Source organism: Colobus angolensis, unplaced genomic scaffold, assembly GCF_000951035.1.
Source record: "Colobus angolensis palliatus isolate OR3802 unplaced genomic scaffold, Cang.pa_1.0 Scaffold57, whole genome shotgun sequence".
Classification (NCBI taxonomy): domain Eukaryota; kingdom Metazoa; phylum Chordata; class Mammalia; order Primates; family Cercopithecidae; genus Colobus; species Colobus angolensis.
The window spans coordinates 6,850,552-6,873,648 of record NW_012119265.1 but is presented as its reverse complement, the minus strand read 5'-3'; the positions used below and the strand labels follow the sequence as shown (position 1 = coordinate 6,873,648).

Below are 23,097 nucleotides of genomic sequence, written 5' to 3'. Positions count from 1 at the left end.
GGAAGGCAGAGCTTGCAGTGAGCTGAGATCCGGCCACTGCACTCCAGTCCGGGCGACAGAGCGAGACTCCGCCTCAAAAAAAAAAAAAAAAAAAAGAAATGAAGACTACAAACATTTTACACTTACATCTAGTAAATATGAATCTATATGATAATATTCAGAACTATTGAAGCAGTGATGAAACAGGAAGAGCCAGATACTTTTCATGGCAGTGAAAACTGATAAAGCATCTGGCAACAAGTATAGAAAGAACTAAAGTTTTATATAATTTAACTTAGTAATCTTAATCTTGTGAAATTATTATAAGGAAATAACATAAAAGAAAATGTGCTTAAATATGATGATGTTTATCACAGTATTATTTATGAAGATGCAAACCTAAAAACTCTGAGTATCTGAAACAGGATAACGGTCAAGCAGATTGTGAAATAGTTATTCAATAGGCCAACCTTTAGTCATTACAAGTTAAAATTATGAAGACAACTATATAAAATATGGCAGATATTTTTATGTGCTAGTAAAAAAGCTGTATAAAATGCTACAGTTACAATTATGTAAACATGATATATGCCCAAGAAAAAGCATAGAAAAATTAAGTTTAATTTACTGAATTTTTAATTTACTCATTTCTTTTATTTGTTACTGTAACATATATACAAAGAAACAAATTCAATTTACAATCAATAAAATAGACACGTTTTTCATGAAAACTCAAGTTTAAGAAAAAATTATAAGCAAGAAATTCTCTGGAATTGAGTTATGAAAAAAGTGTCCACTGCTATTGAAGGCACTCAGCTGGGTCATACTGAAACACGAGTTCTGGCCCTAGCTCTGACATCCTCCCTCTCAAGTCAGGTAACCTTGAGCAGGCAAGTCATACCATTCTATGCTTCACTGTCCTCTCTTCATAACTTAAAAAAGGACTCATATTACTTCACAACAGTTCTTTGTTGTTGTTGTTAACAATGAAGCACAGAATGGTATGACTTGCCTGCTCAAGGTAAGTCATACCATTCTGTGCTTCATTGTCCTCTCTTCATAACTTAAAAATGGACTCATATTACTTCACAACAGTTCTTTGTTGTTGTTGTTTGCTTTTTTGTTTTTGAAACAGCGTCTTGCTCTGTCACCCATGCTGGAGTGTAGTTGCATGACCACAGCTCACTGAAGCCTCAACCTCCTGGGCTCAGGCAATCCTCTGACCTCAGCCTCTGAAGTAACTAGGACTACAGGCATGTGCTACCACACCTGGCTAATTTTTTTATTTTTACTTTTAGAGACAGGATCTCACTATATTTCCCAGGTTGGTCTCAAACTCCTGGGCTCAAGTGATCCTCTCACTTTGGCCTCTCAAAGTGCTGGGCACAACAGTTTTGTAAGGACCACCCATTTACTGCAAAATGTAAAGCACCTTATAAGCATGAGCAATCTTTAATGACTGTAATACAACAATGTTCTAACAAATCAAGTGTTGAAAATATTGTACTATATAGAGTTGTATATCATTAAATGGATAGTCCCTCGATTTTCTTTAGTTCATTATTCAAATATCAATAACTTAGAAACACATTTATTCATTTATTTTAAATACTAAAGTTTTAACAAATAAGCCACGTATTCCTTTGTTAGGTAGTTGCTCTGACAGAATCAAGAAACAGCAAATATGCAGTTTGTCAGAGAACAGGAGAACTGATTTATTTACAAGCATTTTTTGTAAATAAGTAAATTTTTCCTAAATTTATAAGTGTTTCTGATAATTTACGAAGGTTATTAAAACCACAGATAAGAACATAATCCATAATTTTTAAAAATTTCAAAATAACCTAAAAATTAGTTGAGGTAAAAAAAAGAACTCGTTTTATCTAAGACAAGGTAGCCTGAGAAAGAAAATTTAAAAAAAAAAGAACATTTAAAAAAAAATAGTTTTATAAAACAAAAACTCCTATAAATAAATTTTATAAAACAAAAACTCCTACTGCTCAGGAAATACGTTTTCAGTTTATGCAGCACAAAGAAAATTCATAGCTGACATTTTTTATTCATAGAGAACTACATATTTTTACCTTGTTTGGAAGCAAATGTGTTATATAAAGACGCATCACAGCTACCAAGATTAGGGTGTTCTGGTTTTACAGAATACTTTTCCACTGCTCTGGAGGAGGGCATACTAATAGGCTGAAAACTACTAGTCTTGAGTGCAGCACTAATAAAATGCGTCTAGAAGAAATAAGATTATTTCATTATTTTCAGATATCATTTGAAAGAGTTAGATGATAAAATACATTGAAATATTAAACAATATTTATTACATTTAATAAACAATGAAAAAATATATATTACATTGCAACTATCCACTACAGTAGCAGCAGCGATGCCATTGGAAAGATGCAGAATCACAAAGATCTGACTAAGCCTGACTCTGCTGTGTGACCTTAATCATTTTCTTTAACCATTCTAAACCTCAGTGCTGTTCTTTCCACCTTAGACATGGCTCAGGGGCCACTACAGCCGGCTAAGAGAAGACCAGGAAGGAGAGGCCCTTGCCCTAAACCTCTACTTGAATCAGAGAATTTTAAACCAAAACATCCCATCTTTTATATCCTAAATGGTAGGATTTTGTTCGAGGTCAAGGTTTGAAAATCACTGATAGTGAGTACTCAAATAAATATCCATGCTTAACAGCAGCAATAAAATACGTGTTTGTATATAAATGGAAACTACAGTGACAATACAGTTTTCAGCACTATTTATTAAAATACCTGAAATGAGGCCAGGCACAATGGCTCACGCCTGTAATCCCAGCACTTTGGGAGGCCAAGGCAAGTGGATTACCTAAGGTCAGGAGTTCCACCTGTCTGTCCTAAAAATATAAAAATTAGCTGAGCGTGGTGGCGGGAGCCTGTAATCCCAGCTACCCAGGAGGCTAAGGCATGAGAATCACTTGAATCCGGGACACGGAGGTGGCAGTGAGCCGAGATGGTGCCACTACACTCCAGCCTGGGCAACAAGAGCGAAACTCTATCTCAAAAAAAAAAAAAAAAAATTTATAGCCTACAATGTAGCCTACAATTTAGGCTATAAATACACTCATCAAATAAAACTAAATATTTATACCTCATAAAAACTATACCACAACCAGGCGCAATGGCTCATGCCTGCAATCCCAGCATTCTGGAAGGCCGAGGCAGGAGGATTGTTTGAGGCCAGGAGTTTGAGACCAGCCTGGGCAACAAAGCAAGACCCTGTCTCTATAAAAAAAAACACATAAACAAGTAAGTAAAAGTTTGAATTAATAGAAAACCCCTAAATTTATTTCCATCACAGAAAAAAGGAATTTGAGAAGTGTCATCATCACAAAGTCCAGTAAAATAGATGATTTTTATAAATTAGTAAAGAAGAGATTTATCTATTTCTTCAAAGTACCAATTAAGTGGATCTATCCTTTAGCCTTGTTTGTATGTAGTAAGACTACTGAGGTTGCCTTCTTTATTAAAGATTTTATTATTTTGTGACTTTCTTAAAACTCTTTAAACGTGCCTAAGATAAGACTTACATGCATTTAAATGATTCCAAGAATAAAAGTGTTTAGTTTAATATTTCACTTACTTTTGTTAGAAGGCGTACATTTTAAGACTGTAATATACTATTTTCTTTTAATTTATTTCCATAGATTTTTGGGGAACAGGTGGTATTTGGTTACATAAGTAAGTGCTTTATTGGTGATTTGTGAGATTTTGGTGCACCCATCATCTAAGCAGTATACACTGAACCCAATTTGTAGTCTTTTATCCCTCACCCTCTTCCCACCCTTTCCCCACAAGTCCCCAAAGTCCATTGTATCATTCCTATGGCTCTGCATTCTCATAGCTTAGCTTCCATTTATGAGTGAGAACATATGATGTTTGGTTAATACACGTCCCTTATAAAAGTTCCTGTTCTGTGTTAAAAAGTTCATATATGGCCAGGCACAGTGGCTCACGCCTATAATCCCAGCACTTTGGGAGGCCAAGGTGGGCGGATCATAAGGTCAGGAGATCGAGACCATGCTGGCTAACACAGTGAAACCCCATCTCTACTAAAAATACAAAAAATTAGCCTGGTATGGTGACATGCACCTATAGTCCCAGCTACTCAGGAGGCTGAGGCAGGAGAATCGCTTGAACCTAGGAGGCGGAGGTTGCAGCAAGCCGAGATCGTGCCACTGCACACCAGGCTGGGTGACAGAGAGAGACTTTGTCTCAAAAAAAGTTCATATGTTAGCACTTTTTCCAAGTGAACATGGTGATAAATGTTGTTTCTCTACATTTTATTATTGAAATTCACACCTAAAAACAATATGAGGAAGCACACTCTAAAAATGATCAGCCTTACCTTCAGCAAAGCATTGTATTTTGTTTATTAATAACAAAACTTGGCCAAGCGCAATGGCTCACATCTGTAATCCCAGCACTTTGGGAGGCTGAGGTGGGCAGATCGCTTGAGCCCAGGAGTTTGTGACCAGCCTGGGAAACATAGTGAAACTCCATCTCTAAGAAAAATACAAAAATTAGCCTGGTCTGGTGGCGTGTACCTGTAGTCCCAGCTACTCAGGAGGTTGAAGTGGAAAGATCAATTGAGCCTGGGGAGGTAGAGGCTGCAGTGAGCCATGATCACACCATTGTACTCCAGTCTGGGTGACAGAGTGAGACTCTGTCTCACAAAAAATAAATAAAAATTAACAAAACTTGTTCATTAAAAGTTTAAGTAATAACCTGTAAGAGATAGAATAATTAATTATAAATGTATACCTCCAACTGCTTTCACGAGGAATCTAAAGAAGCCTGATTTTCCCAGCAAGTATCATTTAAAGTAAAATATTACAAATAGAGATCCCACTTCAGTTTCTACTAGGCACAGAAAATCTCATGACAATTTCCTAATTTGGGATAGGTCTAGTAAAAGTCTCTATTACCTCTGTGACAGGACACTTCCATATTTTCTTTTTCTTCCAAAAGATTTTCCCTCTTTGATAGTTCATCATCCCTTGAAACAGGTACAGGAGCAAATCTGCGAGGTGCTGGTGTCTCCAAAGGAGATTTCTGTTTATCAAAACTTGTATCTTCAACTTCTTTTAAAGATGCTTTAACAGAGAAATTTTTTAAAAATTAATTTACTTTTAAAAAGCTCTAAAAATTATAGCATATTACTCTTCCCTATACTTTAAAAATAAAGCCAAAATTATAAATGATAAATTATTAACAAGTGTAGAGAAATAACTTCACCCCCATTAAAAATCAAAAGAAATGAAGACTACAGGCCGGGCGCGGTGGCTCAAGCCTGTAATCCCAGCACTTTGGGAGGCCGAGACAGGTGGATCACGAGGTCAGGAGATTGAGACCATTCTGGCTAACACGGTGAAACCCCGTCTCTACTAAAAATACAAAAACTAGCTGGGCGAGGTGGCGGGCGCCTGTAGTCCCAGCTACTTGGGAGGCTGAGGCAGGAGAATGGCGTAAACCGGGAAGGCAGAGCTTGCAGTGAGCTGAGATCCGGCCACTGCACTCCAGTCCGGGCGACAGAGCGAGACTCCGCCTCAAAAAAAAAAAAAAAAAAGAAATGAAGACTACAAACATTTTACACTTACATCTAGTAAATATGAATCTATATGATAATATTCAGAACTATTGAAGCAGTGATGAAACAGGAAGAGCCAGATACTTTTCATGGCAGTGAAAACTGATAAAGCATCTGGCAACAAGTATAGAAAGAACTAAAGTTTTATATAATTTAACTTAGTAATCTTAATCTTGTGAAATTATTATAAGGAAATAACATAAAAGAAAATGTGCTTAAATATGATGATGTTTATCACAGTATTATTTATGAAGATGCAAACCTAAAAACTCTGAGTATCTGAAACAGGATAACGGTCAAGCAGATTGTGAAATAGTTATTCAATAGGCCAACCTTTAGTCATTACAAGTTAAAATTATGAAGACAACTATATAAAATATGGCAGATATTTTTATGTGCTAGTAAAAAAGCTGTATAAAATGCTACAGTTACAATTATGTAAACATGATATATGCCCAAGAAAAAGCATAGAAAAATTAAGTTTAATTTACTGAATTTTTAATTTACTCATTTCTTTTATTTGTTACTGTAACATATATACAAAGAAACAAATTCAATTTACAATCAATAAAATAGACACGTTTTTCATGAAAACTCAAGTTTAAGAAAAAATTATAAGCAAGAAATTCTCTGGAATTGAGTTATGAAAAAAGTGTCCACTGCTATTGAAGGCACTCAGCTGGGTCATACTGAAACACGAGTTCTGGCCCTAGCTCTGACATCCTCCCTCTCAAGTCAGGTAACCTTGAGCAGGCAAGTCATACCATTCTATGCTTCACTGTCCTCTCTTCATAACTTAAAAAAGGACTCATATTACTTCACAACAGTTCTTTGTTGTTGTTGTTAACAATGAAGCACAGAATGGTATGACTTGCCTGCTCAAGGTAAGTCATACCATTCTGTGCTTCATTGTCCTCTCTTCATAACTTAAAAATGGACTCATATTACTTCACAACAGTTCTTTGTTGTTGTTGTTTGCTTTTTTGTTTTTGAAACAGCGTCTTGCTCTGTCACCCATGCTGGAGTGTAGTTGCATGACCACAGCTCACTGAAGCCTCAACCTCCTGGGCTCAGGCAATCCTCTGACCTCAGCCTCTGAAGTAACTAGGACTACAGGCATGTGCTACCACACCTGGCTAATTTTTTTATTTTTACTTTTAGAGACAGGATCTCACTATATTTCCCAGGTTGGTCTCAAACTCCTGGGCTCAAGTGATCCTCTCACTTTGGCCTCTCAAAGTGCTGGGCACAACAGTTTTGTAAGGACCACCCATTTACTGCAAAATGTAAAGCACCTTATAAGCATGAGCAATCTTTAATGACTGTAATACAACAATGTTCTAACAAATCAAGTGTTGAAAATATTGTACTATATAGAGTTGTATATCATTAAATGGATAGTCCCTCGATTTTCTTTAGTTCATTATTCAAATATCAATAACTTAGAAACACATTTATTCATTTATTTTAAATACTAAAGTTTTAACAAATAAGCCACGTATTCCTTTGTTAGGTAGTTGCTCTGACAGAATCAAGAAACAGCAAATATGCAGTTTGTCAGAGAACAGGAGAACTGATTTATTTACAAGCATTTTTTGTAAATAAGTAAATTTTTCCTAAATTTATAAGTGTTTCTGATAATTTACGAAGGTTATTAAAACCACAGATAAGAACATAATCCATAATTTTTAAAAATTTCAAAATAACCTAAAAATTAGTTGAGGTAAAAAAAAGAACTCGTTTTATCTAAGACAAGGTAGCCTGAGAAAGAAAATTTAAAAAAAAAAGAACATTTAAAAAAAAATAGTTTTATAAAACAAAAACTCCTATAAATAAATTTTATAAAACAAAAACTCCTACTGCTCAGGAAATACGTTTTCAGTTTATGCAGCACAAAGAAAATTCATAGCTGACATTTTTTATTCATAGAGAACTACATATTTTTACCTTGTTTGGAAGCAAATGTGTTATATAAAGACGCATCACAGCTACCAAGATTAGGGTGTTCTGGTTTTACAGAATACTTTTCCACTGCTCTGGAGGAGGGCATACTAATAGGCTGAAAACTACTAGTCTTGAGTGCAGCACTAATAAAATGCGTCTAGAAGAAATAAGATTATTTCATTATTTTCAGATATCATTTGAAAGAGTTAGATGATAAAATACATTGAAATATTAAACAATATTTATTACATTTAATAAACAATGAAAAAATATATATTACATTGCAACTATCCACTACAGTAGCAGCAGCGATGCCATTGGAAAGATGCAGAATCACAAAGATCTGACTAAGCCTGACTCTGCTGTGTGACCTTAATCATTTTCTTTAACCATTCTAAACCTCAGTGCTGTTCTTTCCACCTTAGACATGGCTCAGGGGCCACTACAGCCGGCTAAGAGAAGACCAGGAAGGAGAGGCCCTTGCCCTAAACCTCTACTTGAATCAGAGAATTTTAAACCAAAACATCCCATCTTTTATATCCTAAATGGTAGGATTTTGTTCGAGGTCAAGGTTTGAAAATCACTGATAGTGAGTACTCAAATAAATATCCATGCTTAACAGCAGCAATAAAATACGTGTTTGTATATAAATGGAAACTACAGTGACAATACAGTTTTCAGCACTATTTATTAAAATACCTGAAATGAGGCCAGGCACAATGGCTCACGCCTGTAATCCCAGCACTTTGGGAGGCCAAGGCAAGTGGATTACCTAAGGTCAGGAGTTCCACCTGTCTGTCCTAAAAATATAAAAATTAGCTGAGCGTGGTGGCGGGAGCCTGTAATCCCAGCTACCCAGGAGGCTAAGGCATGAGAATCACTTGAATCCGGGACACGGAGGTGGCAGTGAGCCGAGATGGTGCCACTACACTCCAGCCTGGGTGACAGAGCGGGACTCTATCTCAAAAATAAAATAAAATATCTAAAATAAGCAAGTATCTTAACTAATAAAACTGCATTCAAAAGAGAGGGTTTTATTGTTTTGTTTTAATTTTTGTGGGTACATAGTAGGTGAATATATTTATGGAGCACATGAAATATTTTGATACAGGCATGCAATGAGTAAAAATCAAAACAGAATTTTATGCCAGGCCAAGAAAAACTTAAAAAGATTCATAGTTCTACAGAATTTCTAAAAGTGTGTTGAGATCCCTCTACATAAAACAGATGAAACAGACTCAACTAATTTCATTTCATGAAGCATTTACTGAACAACTAATATATCTAGTATGTAACCAAAACTTCAACTCTCTCTGTAATTATAAGCTTTATAAGTAAGACATCTAAATTAGCAAAGATTCCGTTCTTCTAAAATTAGAAAGTCATTAAGTTATAGATTTAGTTATGGAAGGACGGATGATGGCAGATAAGTACTTAGGACTAGTAGGAGTCTCTCCTTAACGATCAATGTGCTTTTCAAATGTGTCATCTCGTTTTATCCTGAACAACAGAAAATATTTTCTAGGTAAAGAAATTGAGGCTTAAAATAGTAAAGTTATCTATAAACTAACAGAGAATTTATAGACTCATTCCTGGTCTCTCACTAGATAATTTGCTGCATACTCAATTTTAGTCATGCAGGGAGTACTTACTAAACTGTACTTGGTATGCATATAATCATTCCAATAAAATATTATCTTTGACCACATGAAAAGCTCAAGATAAACCGTGTTAAGTCTTGAAAATTATAGCAAATTAATGTCTACTTTATGATGACATATTAAGTATAATAAACTTATTTTAGTACATTCTTCTGAATTTTTGTCTTAACAAAAAATATATAATTTAGAAAATCATTAATAGACATATACATATATGTATATACATGTATATCTACATATATAGAGATATAGATGTATATATATGTACATCTACATAGAGAGATATAGATATAGATATACATGTATATCTCTCTCTCTATATATATATATACATATTCATTGCTGTTGTTGTTGTTAAGACAGAGTCTCGCTCTGTCACCCAGGCTGGAGTACAGTGGCGCAACCTCAACTCACTGCAACTTCCACCTTCCGGGTTCAAGTGATTCTCCTGCCTCAGCCTCCTGAGTAGCTGGGACTACAGGCATGTGCCACCGTGCCCAGCTAATTTTTTGTATCTTTGGTAGAGACAAGGTTTCACCATGTTGGCCAGGCTGGTCTTGAACTCCTGACCTCAAGTGATCCACCCACCTCGGCCGCCCAAAGTGCTGGGATTATAGGGATGAGCCACCGTGCCCGGCCTGAAGGTTATATTTTAATATTTTAAAGTTTTTAAATTGCACAGTAGGCTAGGCGCCACCGCCTGTAATCCCAGCACTTTGAGAGGCCAAGGCAGGCAGATCGCCTGAGGTCAGGAGTTTGAGACCAACCTGGACAATATGGTGAAACCCCGTCTCTACTAAAAATATAGAAAGTTAGCTGGGCATGGTGAGGGGCATCTGTAATCCCAGCTATTCAGGAGGCTGAGGCAAGAGAATCGCTTGAATCTGGGAGGTGGAGGTTGCAATGAACTGAGATCTCACCATTGCACTCCAGCTTGGGCGACAAGAGTGAAACTCCATCTCAAAAAAAAATAAATAAATTTCATATTAATTAGAAAAAAAGTAAATTAAAACCAACACATTTACAATGCTGATCATTTCCCCACTCACTCAAAAAAAAAAAAAAAAAAGTTTACTGAGTGCTAACTAGTGTTCTAGGAATTAGAAATTCCAAAATAGGCTGAGCACGGTGGCTCACGTCTGTAATTCCAGCACTATGGGAGGCCAAGATGGGTGGATCACTTGAGGCCAGTGGTTTGGCCAATGCAGTAAAAATGTCTTTCTACTGAAAATACAAAAATTAGCTGGGTGTGGTGGTGCAGGCCGGCAATCCCAGCTACTCGGGAAGCTGAAACATGAAAATCACTGAACCTGGGAGGTGGAGGTTGCAGTGAGCCAAAATCACACCACTGCACTCCAGCCTGGGCAGCAGAGTTAGACTCCGTCTCAAAAAAAAGAAATTCCAAAATAAATACGAAAGTATGCTATCAGCTCCTTGTGAGGATAACACTTTTTATAATAGCCCAGTGCCTTATTCTCAAAAGGCATTAAAAAATGTTCATTATTTTAATTAATTAAATGCAAAAGCAAATATGTACACCAGGTAGTTCTTATCCAAGGGTGTGCATCAGAATCATTATGAAGCTTTCAATGATTGCCGGGCACTACCTCAGAAACACTGGCTCAAAATCTCTGAAAGGCCTAAGCGTGTGTGCTTGTGAATGTGTATATGTGTGTGTGTGCGTGTGTGTGTGTGTGTGTGTGTATACAATTTTTTTTTTGAAATAGGGTCTCACTCTGTCATCTGGGATGAAGTGCAGGTATATTATAGTTTACTGTAACCGCAAACTCCTGGACTTACGGTCTCCTGCAGTCTCAGCCTCTCAAGTATCTGGGACTACAGGCACATGCCACCATGCCAGGCTAAATTTTTTTTTTTTTTTTTAAAGAGATGAGGTCTTGCTACATTAACCAGGCTGATCTTGGACTCTTGGCCTCAAGCTATCCTCTTAGCTTGGCCTGCCAAGATCCCAAGCACAAATATTTTTATAAAGCTGTTCAAGTAATTCTAGTGCACATTCCCAGACTAAAAACTGCTGATGTAAACCAATAGTTGCAATGTGATATAAGCACTTAAAAATGCAGCTGGGCATGGCAGCTCACGCATGTAACGCTAGCACTTTGGGAGGCTGAGGAAGGCAGATCATTTGAGGTCAGGAGTTCGAGACCAGCCTGAACAACATGGTAAAACCCCACCTTTACTAAAAATACAAAAACTAGCTGGGCGTGGTGGTGTGGGCCTGTAATCCCAGCTACATGGGAGGCTGAGGCAGAAGAATCTCTTGAAACCAGTTGAGTGGAGATTGCACCACTGTACTTCAGCCTGGGCAACCATAGCAAGATTCCATCTCAAAAAATAAATAAAAATAAAAAACAAAAACGATATGAACAAAAATAGTGTAAAAGGAGGAAAAGCCAACTAGAGGGAGAGGTCTCATACAACTAGTAACATTTGAGATATAAAATGCAGAGTTACGCACATTACAGGAGAAGAAAGATAAGCAAATCATGATTTCAGAACTAAAACTGTTACTATCTAATGAGCTACTGCAATTATCAATGAATATTAGCTGAGAGATCCAAATGATACAAGATTACGGAATCTGTACTGGCTTTATTACAGATACCTGAATATCTATTTGTTGTTGTTGTAATTTTTCAAGATGCCTTATGTGCTGCTCCATAAACACATTCATTTGTTTTTCATGATCATGACAATGTAGTTTCTCTTGTTTACGCTGAATGCTTGTTTGCTGCTCTGTAACACGTTGCAGGTGTTTATCAGTCTCCTGTAATTTACTAAGTAATTCTGTAACAGAATTGACTTTTGCTTCCAAATCACTCTGCACCTAAAACAATAAAAGTATTTTTAAAAGTTCACATTATAGGATACCAAAAATATGTCTAATTACTAGAAATGTTATTTAAATCAATTGGCATTGAGAAGTGATCAAATTTGAGCCTTTACCTACTAAATGTCTAATAATTTAATGCCTTTATTTTTAGATTCACAGAAATGAAAGGCAGATGATAGCTATCCTTAGGTAAATGTTTCCTCTCTAAATAAATAAATTAATTAATTAATTAATTGGCCAGGCGTGGTGGCTCATGCCTGTAATCCCAGCACTTTGGGAGGCTGAGGCGGGTGGATCACGAGGGCAGGAGATCGAGACCATCCTGAACAACACGGTGAAACCCCATCTCCACTTAAATACAAAAAATTAGCCGGGCATGGTGGCGCATGCCCTGTAGTCCCAGCTACTCAGGAGGCTGAGGCAGAGGAATCACTTGAACCTGGGAGGCAGAGGTTGCAGTGAGCCGAGATCTCACCACTGCACTTCAGCTTGGGCAACAGAGTGAGACCCTGTCTCAAACAAATCTGCCACAAAGAATTTTATGATGCCTAAAACAAGATACTTAAATGGAAATTAAAAAGAAGAAAACAGAAAAGCAAAGTAGCTTTTGATACTTTACTAACTTAAGGCTGAGTTAGGTCAGCAGCCTTGAGTACTAGTTTTGGCTCTGTCAGTTACTTGTACCAGACTTACGTGCCTACTCTGACCTGTTTCTCTGCTTCCCCATTTACAAAGTGACAGCTAAGGCATAGATTATCTCTAAGGTTCCTAAGGTTCCTCTAGCTCTCAAATAAGAATAACCGATTATCCAGGTTGCCAGGACCAAGGTGTTTCCCAGGATGTAGGACTCTCAGTGCTAAAACTGGGGAAGTTCTGAATTCGCTAGTGCCATCACGGTATTAGAGGGTAACTTTCACAATTCCTGAGAAGTAACACACAACCACAAATGGGAAAATTTTTTCAAATTGAGAGCAACAATGTTGCTAGTCTATAATTATATACAACCATTTATAGAATCAGTTCTTAATAAGTACTTCTATATTTCACAAAGTAGTTATGAATATCTGGGATGAAAAATATACCTTTATCAACGGAGCTGCGGTTGCAATGGCAGCAGCAGTTGCTGCAGCCACGGTTGTAGCTGAATCAATTCCACTGGGTGAAATTCTGGTCTCCTGAGTAACAGCATCCTTCTCTATGCCTGCATCTTCTAACAGATGTACCTTTACTTCCTTAACAACAGGCATGCTTTGAGCTCTATAAACAAAAAAGCAATAAAAATGTATTCAGTAAACTACATTGAACCATTTTAAGAAATACTTAACAAATGGTAATCTGCTGAAGGTGGTTTTGATTTTTTTTAAATTAAATCACCTATCAAACAAGGTCATTTGGTTAACAAAATTTATCAACGTCCAAGTCACTAAGGGCTAAAGAAATAAGAAGATAATTCCTTGAAGAGAGCAATATTATTTTGGAAAATAAGAATTAAACATATGAAAAAGGTATAGCACAATTATAAAGATACATGATCAAGAAGTACAAGTTTAAAACACTCAGAAGGCTGGGCACGGTGGCTCACGCCTGTAATTCTAGGACTTTGGGAGGCCAAAGCGGGAAGATCACCAGGTCAGAAGTTAGAGACCAGCCTGGCTAACATGGTGAAACCCTGTCTCTATTAAAAATACAAAAATTAGCCAGGCGAGGTGGCATGCGCCTGTAGTCCTAGCCACTCAGGAAGCTGAGGCAGGAGAACTGCTTGAACCCAGGAGGCGAAAGTTGCAGTGAGCCGGGATCGCACCACTGCACTCCAGCCTGGGTGACAGAGCAAGAGTCCGTCACAAAAAAAAAAAAAAAAAAGACTCAGAAAAAGCTCCAAGAATTAAAGTACCAAGCTTTACTCCTAAAGGCAGACAACCCAAGAAACACTATGGTTTTCTGTTTTCTTTTATTATTTTTTTAAAGACTAATCAAGTACAGTAATGAGAAGGGGAGAAAAAGTGGAATAAGTTTGGTCTGGGCCAGGTGTGGTGGCTCAGGCCTATAATGCTAGTACTTTGGGAGGCCAACGCAGGTGGATTGCCGGAGCTCAGGAGTTTGAGGCTAGCCTAGGCAACATGGTGAAACCCTATCTCTACTAAAATACAAAAAATTTGCTGGGCATGGTGGTACATACCTGTAATTCCAGCAACTCGGGAGGCTGAGGCAGGAGAATCACTCGAACCCGGGCAGCAAAGGTTGCAGTGAGCCTAGATGGCACCACTGCACTCTAGCCTGGGTGACACAGTGAGACTCTGTCTCCAGAAAAATAAAATAAAAAGAAAACTTTGTTCTGTAACTTACTGTGAACAATCCATTGAGATAACGTATTACTTCCAGACAAGCTGCTGTGGTTTTTAAATTATTGATAATTTTATCCTCCAAATATTTATATAAGAATTACAAAATTATTGGCCAGGTGCAGTGATTCACACCTGTTATCCCAGCACTTTGGGAGGCTGAGATGGGCAGACAGCTTAAGGCCAGGAGTTCAAGACCAGCCTGGGCAATATGGCAAAATCCTGTCCCTACAAAAAATACAAAAATTAGCCAGGCGTGGTGGCACACACCTGTAGTCCCAGTTACTCAGGAGGCTGAGGTGGGAGGATCTCATGAGCCTGAGGAGGTAGAGAGTGCATTGAGTCGTGATCACTCCACTACACTCCAGCATGTGAGACAAAGTGAGACACTGTCTCAGAAGAAAAAAAAAAAAGAATTATAAGAATTATAGCACTATTGATGTACACTTTGTGACTATTTTTTCTCCTACTTTATTGAGGTATAATTGAAAAAACTTGTATATATTTACAATGTGATATTTTGATATATATATATACATTGTAAAATGAATCGCTTGAACCCAGAAGACGGAGGAATCGCTTGAACCCAGGAGACGGAGGTTGCAGTGAGCAGAGATCGCACCATTGCTTTCCAGCCTGGAGAATAAGAAGCTCAGTCTAAGGAAAGGACAAGACAGGACAGGAAAGACGGAGGGAGGGAAGGAGGAAGAGAGAGAGAGGGAGACAGAGAGAGAGAGAAAGAAGAGCAGAGCAGAGCAAAGCAAGACAGAAAGAAAGGAAGGTCACTCCATTTATTAAAGTGTTCACAAAATACACTATTAAGAAGCCTGAATTAGCTGGGTGTAGTGTTACATGACTGTAATCCTAGCACTGTGGGAGGCCAAGGCGGGAGGATTGCTTGAGCCCAGGAGTTCAAGACCAGCCTGGGCAATGTGGCAAACCCCGTCTCTACAAAAAAAAAAAAAAAATTAAAAGTTAAAAATAAAAAAAGACCCTGAAATAAAAACAAGTCCAGTAAATAGATACATATTTGCAATAACGCATTTAATTAAATACTAAAAGAAAAAAGAAGGATAGTCAATTTGCTTGATATGTGGCCTCAAAGAAAACAATGAAAGGAACCACTGACAAAACTGAAGAGTCCCTAAGAAAGCCTAAGTAAAGTCGTTAGCAATATGTTCCATCTCCAGCTGCTGGACTTCCCCCTTGACTTTTAAAAGCATTACAGAACTATTAAACTTACTCCTCTTTGATATTTCCCCATTTCTATTAAGAATAACATTTTTCTCTCAGTCTCAAAATGTTGAAGTCACCTTGACTTCTCTACTTGCTTACCTTCTCATATCCAATTGAGTCATAAAGTGTTGTCAATTATTTCATCACAATTGCATGAAGAGTGTCACAGAATTATAGAGCTGGGAGAAACTTATAGGTCAACCATCCTAATTTCCTAATTTTATAGATGAAAAAATTGCAGTCCACAGAGGTCACAGGATATCCTAATTTCCTAATTTTACAGATGAAGAAATGGCAGTCCACAGAGGTAACAGGATTTACTTGATCATTGTCACAGAACTATTTATTAAGTGGTAGAGTTAGGGCCCAATTCCCAGAGGTCTTACCATGACACCAGAGCTTTTTCTCTCAGTTTGGCACTTTTCTCTTCTAACTTTTCTCTCTCAACTGTAAAGTTTCATCACCCATTACTAACTATTCCATTCTTCCAGTTTCTACTTGCTTAGAAGCTTCCTACACATATGTCACCATTCAAAAATCTAAAATTATTCCTTAAAAACAACTGAATTAGCTAATTTCCTCTGTTTGGCTTTCCATACACAAGGCTCTCCTCACTAACTACACATACTATGTCATGCCCAAAAGTGACTCCACGCTTGTCCTCACTCTGCTCTCTCACCCTTCTTCCACCCAACTTATTACATCCTTCTCCTCCTTTAAGGTGCAATGCAAGTATTACCTTCTTCAAGAAGTCTGTGCTTCTAACACTTCCTCTCGATCCCTCCCCTCTCAATCCCTCCCTTCATTAACTCCTTTGGCATTTACTACCTATCAATGGAGGCTTGCTACTCAGCCACCCCAGGGTTTACATATCTGTACGGGACAATTTAATAATATATTGAATGTAATTAATCACTAATTCCTCCGGGGTTGGGAATGATAGCGGGACTTCTTTCATAGCAAAGAGCAACTAACAAAGGATTAGGTATGTAGTAACTGCTCAATATATATATTTAACTGATTGAGGGGTAGAGTATGAAAATATAATTCAGGAATTCCTTATCTTTAAGGTTTCTGCCTGAAGTCTGAAAGTGACTTACCTTTGCCCAACAAGATAAACAAGGTTTATTATAAGGCTAGACATAAATTTCTGTATAGGCTTTTAAATTTTATTTTTTCAATTATTAAATTAATAAATGCTCAATGTGGCAAATATAAAGAGCTATGAAATATAAATGTCAAAAAATGCACATAACCCTACCATTAAGAAGCAATTATTTCATTATAGTCTTCTTTTTTAGCCAGTTTTTCCTTATTCTTAAATCCACTGAATATCCCAGTGCTGTGCTGCAACTATTCTCACCAAGGCCACTAAGAATCCTGCTTGCTTAATTCAGTGTACATTTTTCAGTCCTTACCTTCCATTACCTTGGATCAGCACATCACACTTGGAACCTAATTCCCCTTGGCTTTGTTAACGCCATACCCCCTATATCTCTGGCCAAACTTTCTGAGCAGTGTTTAGAAGCTAGCTTGCTTTCTCCACATCCTCCTTCAATGTTTGCTTTTCTCAGAGTCCATCCAGCCCTAGCCATCTTTCTTTTCACTATCATAACCTCACTGAATCACTTAAACTATTCCCAGAGCTTAGACTTAGACTGCCACTTACATAATGACTTCTGCATCTTAATTTCCAGCTTGGATCCCTTTTGTGAACTTGGCCTTTTTTTTTTTCAAGACAGGATCTCACTGTCACCCAGGATGTAGTGTAGTAGCACAACCACAGCTCACTGCAGCCTCAACCTCCTAGGCTCAACTGATCCTCCTGCCTCAGCCTCCCAAGTAGTGAGGAGTACAAGCACATGCCACCCTGCCTGGCTAATTTATTGTTTTTAGAGATGGGGTCTTGCTATGTTGCCCAGGGTGATCTCAAACTCGTAGGCTCAAGCCATTCTCCCACCTTGACCTCCCAAAGTGCTGGGATTATAGGCATGAGCCACCGCTTGGCAACTTGACCTTTATATTCCATTTTTTCCTGAACATTTCTTACCCACATTTCTCACAGGAACCTCAAACCCTTGACCATGCCCAGAATAAGATATCCCCCACAAGAATTTCCTTTCTCAATGCATATACTACTGACCATGTATTTGTGAAAGCCAAAAATCTGGGATTCAACCTTAGTGCCTTCCTTACCCTCGTATCCAATTAACAATTCCTGTCAATTCAATCTCCTAATCATCTTCCAAATTTGTCTTTTCCTCTCCAACTGAGCATGATTCCCACTACCATACCACCACTTCCCAGTGTATTCAGGACCAATCTAATTCACTCCTCCCCAAAAACTCCAGAGCCAATTCATTTGCTGGACTATAGTCTAGCCCTCTTTCAATCCATTTTTTCATATGGCTACCATAGTGAGTATTTTAAGAAATATATCTAATTCTTTAAAACTTTTAAATGATTTGCCATTTATCTTATATTAATGACCAAATTCCTTTAGAGGAGTTCATAACCTAGTCCCTTGCTTATCTCTCCAGTCACACATAAGGGAGTTCTCCCCTTGTTCTTGACACACTGGCCAGATTCTTCATTCCTCTAAGGCTTTAGAGTATATTATAATATCAATTAAGGCAGGTTCTCCATCATTCCATTTTTGTTTTTGCTTTTCCAAATTCATCTTAGCTATTCCAAACTGAATGTATTCTATATGGATGTATTCTTAATTTTGTGTGTATGTATATACACACACATATAGCATAAATATATACATACAGTATACACACAGGCACACACATTTTTTTCTCAACAGTATGTTCTTCCAGGTTTTAGAATTACATTTCCAATTTACGTCTACCACTTATTCTCAAAATAACAAAAATTTTAAGACTGACCACAGCAAAACATATGCTAATTTTGTTATAACTTACATTTTTACAGTGCTTAGTCTTCCCATCCAAGAACATGTTGAGTCTCTTAATTTATCTTAGCCTTTGGTTATTTCCCTTGATAAAATTTCATACTTCTTCAGATAGATTCTACAGACTTTTGGTTATGAGTATTCCCAACTTTTTTGGGGGGGCGTGGGGACACTGCTATGGTCATTGTTATTCCACTTTATGATTGAATAATATGCTGATTATCTGGTCAACTTCCTGAACTTTCATTAGTGTAAAAATTTCTGAGTTAGTGGTCTCTTGGATATGCTGAATACACAATATTTTCTATAAATTATAACTTTGTCTCCTCTTTTTCAATATCCATACCTGATTTCATTTTCTTATCTAACTGCTCCAACTAAGGCTTCCAAATTAAGTTTAAAAAATAATGGACATCTTGTCCTGTTCCCAATTTTACTGTTAAACAGGGTATTGACTATAGGTTTACAACAAACATCGTCCTTCACGTTAAGAATGTATCATTCCGGCTGGGCACGACGGGTCAAGCCTGTAATCCCAGCACTTTAGAAGGCCAAGGTGGGCAGATCACCTGAGGTCAGGAGTTTGAGACCAGCCTGGGCAATGTGGTGAAACCCCGTCTCTACTAAAAACACAAAAAATCAGCTGTGCGTGGTGGCACATGCCGGTAATACCAGTTACTCAGGAGGCTGAGGCAGGAGAATCACTTGAACTCAGGAGGTGGAGGTTGCAGTGAGCCAAGATCATACCATTGCACTCCAGACTGGGTGACAAGAGTGAAACTCCATCTCAAATGTATCATTCTATTCTTTTTTTTTAAATTAATTAATTAATTTATTTTTATTATACTTTAAGTTCTAGGGTACATGTGCACAACGTGCAGGTTTGTTACATACGTATACTTGTGCATGTTGGTGTGCTGCAGAAGTTTGTGGGTATTATGTGTGTGTGTGTGGTGACTGAGTATAAAATGGGTATGGAAGGGAGGCATACGGAGAGATTTGTGAAAGGATACAAAATTATAGCTACATAGGAGGAATAAGTCAGGAATACGTTACAGCTAGATAGGAGGAATGACTATAGCAAGATAAGTATAGTTAAGGATAATGTGTTACACGGTTTCAAATAGCGAAAATGAGGATATTGAGGGTTCCTAACACAAAGAAATGATAAATGTTTCAGACGATGGATATGCTAATTACCATGATCTGATCACTATACATTATAAGTACAGCACTATGTACCCTACAAATATGTACAATTATTTGTCAATTTAAAAAATAAAAAAATTAAGAAGATACGGGCATAAAATGTCACTAAATGTGACTGTAGTGCTTGTCACATATACTTTCTTATTTGATCAAATGATATAAATATATTAATAGATCATGAATTATTATAGTGGCACAATAGTTAAGAGCACTATCTCTGGAGACAGACTGCACGGGTGACTTAAACCCTTCTATTCCTTATTTGTAAGCCTGAAACGTTATTAGACATGCCACGTTTTTGTAAAGATTGAGTAGTATGTAAGAAGTGCAGCCAGGTATGTTGGCTCATGCCTGTAATTCAAGCACTTTCAAAGGCTGAGGCAGGAGGACTTCGTCTGCCCAGGAGTTTGACACCAGCCTGGGCAATACAGTGAGACCCTATATCTACAAAAAGTAAAAATGTTAGCTGGATGTGGTGGCAAATGCCTGTAGTCCCAGCTACTCTGGGGTGGGGTTAGAGGGACCTCAGGTGGGAGGATTACTTGAGTCTGGGAGGTCAAGGCTAAAGTGAACTGCGAACCTGCCCCTGAACTCCAGCCTGGGTGACAGAGCGAGATCCTATCTCAACAAAATAAAAAACAAAAAGTAAAACAAAAATAAACTAAAAAAGTGCAGAGAACAGTGCCTGGTGCATAAGCATTATAACAGAATTTGCTATTACCGTTTTTAAAACATTGCTGCATTCCCGGGCTAAACTCTACTTAGTCATTGCGTATTATCTTTTAACATATGATAAGATACAATTTACTCATCACTTATTTATAATAATGATATATCAATACAACTGTATCTTTTTCTTTAACTATTAGAATAGTATTAGATTTAATTATTGTATTTCAAGAACTACGTTTGTTTAAATTACAATAGTATGATGAAAATATCTCTGATGGAACTAATTGTTAAGTATGGATACTTGGGCTAGGTTAGCATCATAAAATGACATGAGTGGCATTCTTTACTTTTCATTGCTCTGGAGCAGAATATATAGCATGATCATAATCTGTTTCTTAAAATTTTTCAAGAACTCAAAGAAAATCATGACTGCTTTTGGAGATTGCTCTTTGAAGGTTTTTTTTTTTTAAATTTATTTCCCAGTAACTGGCCTACTAAAATCTTCTTAGTTATATGGTTATTTTTGGTGAGTTATTTCTTTCATCTAGATTTCTTAATTTGTAGCATTCAAGTACACAGTATTCTTAATACCTTCTAAGTCTATCATTATGTCCTCTTTTTATTTATAACATGCATTTTCTCACTAGTTTTCTGACTTAGACTTGTCTAGGATTTGCTTATTACACTGACACACTTCTAGAACTAGTTGAAAACATTCTACTGTGTTTATGTTTTCTTTTATCTGATATACTTGATTTCTTCTGCTTTCCCTGCTTTTTTTTCCTATCATTCAGCATCTGTCTGACTGTCTGTCTCTCTATTTTTCTGTTGAGACGGGGTCTCATTCTGTCACCCAGGCTGGAGTGCAATGGCATGAATATGGCTCACGGCAGCCTCAAACTCCCAGGCCCAAGTGATCCTTCCACCTCAGCCTCCCAAGTACCTGGGACTACAGGCACATGCTACCATACTCAGCTAATCAAAAAAAATTTGCTATATGGCCCAGACTGGTCTCAAACTGCTGGGCTCAAGTGATCCTCCTGTCTTGGACTCCCAAAGTGCTAGGACTACAGGCATGAGACACCATGCCCAGTTTCCTTTAGCTTTTATAAGAAATTATTTTCCTGCTAAATTTCTAAAATTGACTATTTAGACTCTTTGTCCTCAAATTTCCATATGCTGTAATTTGATACAAAAACGTGGTGTATTAACAGATCAAGACAATAAGAGATATAATCAGACATCTGTGTATCCTGATGTATTACACAGGAAGTATATAACTTGCCATTTGACAGAAATTCAAGGTTGAGAGAAACATGTTAAAGACACAAAAAGGATACATTCAGCAAAATCCAGAAGGTAGAAAATTTCTTAAGACAAACAAATTGTAAGAAAAACAAAATGAGGGTAAATCTGTAAATTAAAACAAACTGAAGGCTCAGCATGGTAGCTCACACCTGTTATCCCAGTACTTTGGGAGGCCGAGGTGGGCGGGATCACCTGAGGTCAGGAGTTTGAGACCAGCCTAATCAACATGGTGAAACCTCGTCTCTACTAAAAATACAAAAAAATAGCCAGGCATGGTAGTGCATGTCTGTAATCCCAGCTACTCAGGAGGCTGAGGGAGGAGAATTGTTTGAACCCAGGAGGTGGAAGTTGGAAGTGAGCCAAGATCGCATCACTGCACTCCAGCCTAGGCAACAGAGTGAGACTTTGTCTTAAAAAAAAAAAAAAAAAACTTAAGAGACATATCATTCAAATGTAAAGTGTGGCTCTTCCTTAGATTCTAATGCAAAATTAAATTAACCACAGGGTGCCGTGGCTCACGCCTGTAATCCCAGCACTTTGGGTGGCCAAGGCTGTGGATCACTTGAGCCCAGCAGTTCGAGACCAGCCTGGGCAACACCGTGAGGCCAGTCTCTACAAAACATAAAAAAAAAAAATTAGCCAGGCATGGTGGTGCATACCTGTAGTCCCAGCTACTCAGGAGGCCGAGGGAGGAAGACTGCCTGAGCCTGAAGTTTGAGGTTGCAGTGAACTACAGTCACCTCACTGCACTCCACCATGGGTGATTAGAGTTTGAAACCTTGCCTCAAAAAACAAAAACAAAAACCAATCCCAAAACAAAACAAAAAGTAACCATAAAAAAATCATGAGACAGTGACAGAAACTTGAATATTGACTCAACATTTTATAATATTAAGAAATTATTAATTATTATGTTTCAGTATGATAGTAGCATTATGGCAATACCTTTTTAAAAAATTATCTTTCAGGTACGTATATTAAAGTATATAAAGATAAAATGAAATGACTTCTGGGATTTGTTTTATAATAATTCATGGGTATGTGGGGTGGTTATGAATGAAACAAAATGCTAAAAATTGAAGGTAAGCTATGAGAACATGGGAGTTCAACAAATTATCCTCTCTACTTCTGTAAACATTGAAACTTTATAAAGTAAAAAGTTTTTTACGTTTATGGCTGTTATATAAATCAATACAGAGTAACTATAATTAGAGGAAGGGAGAAAAAGTAACTTAAGACAGCTAAGCTTATCATAGTAGAATAAGTGCAGTTTACGTTTATTCATTGTTGCTGTTTTTTGTATTTTTTCACAACCCAGTATAGACAGATTTTTTTTTTTTT

General features: G+C 37.4%; 1 protein-coding gene across 1 annotated transcript in view; it reads right to left on the bottom strand.

Moving 5' to 3' along the window:
- The window catches only part of KIAA0586 (KIAA0586 ortholog), a 128,801-nt gene that overhangs the window by 96,985 nt on the left and 8,719 nt on the right, over nucleotides 1-23,097 (bottom strand). The window contains 7 exon segments of the mRNA XM_011961983.1: nucleotides 1,342-1,393; nucleotides 4,952-5,119; nucleotides 7,561-7,714; nucleotides 11,845-12,066; nucleotides 13,155-13,329; nucleotides 14,682-14,772; nucleotides 14,775-14,800. Coding sequence (XP_011817373.1) covers nucleotides 1,342-1,393; nucleotides 4,952-5,119; nucleotides 7,561-7,714; nucleotides 11,845-12,066; nucleotides 13,155-13,329; nucleotides 14,682-14,772; nucleotides 14,775-14,800 — 888 coding nt within the window.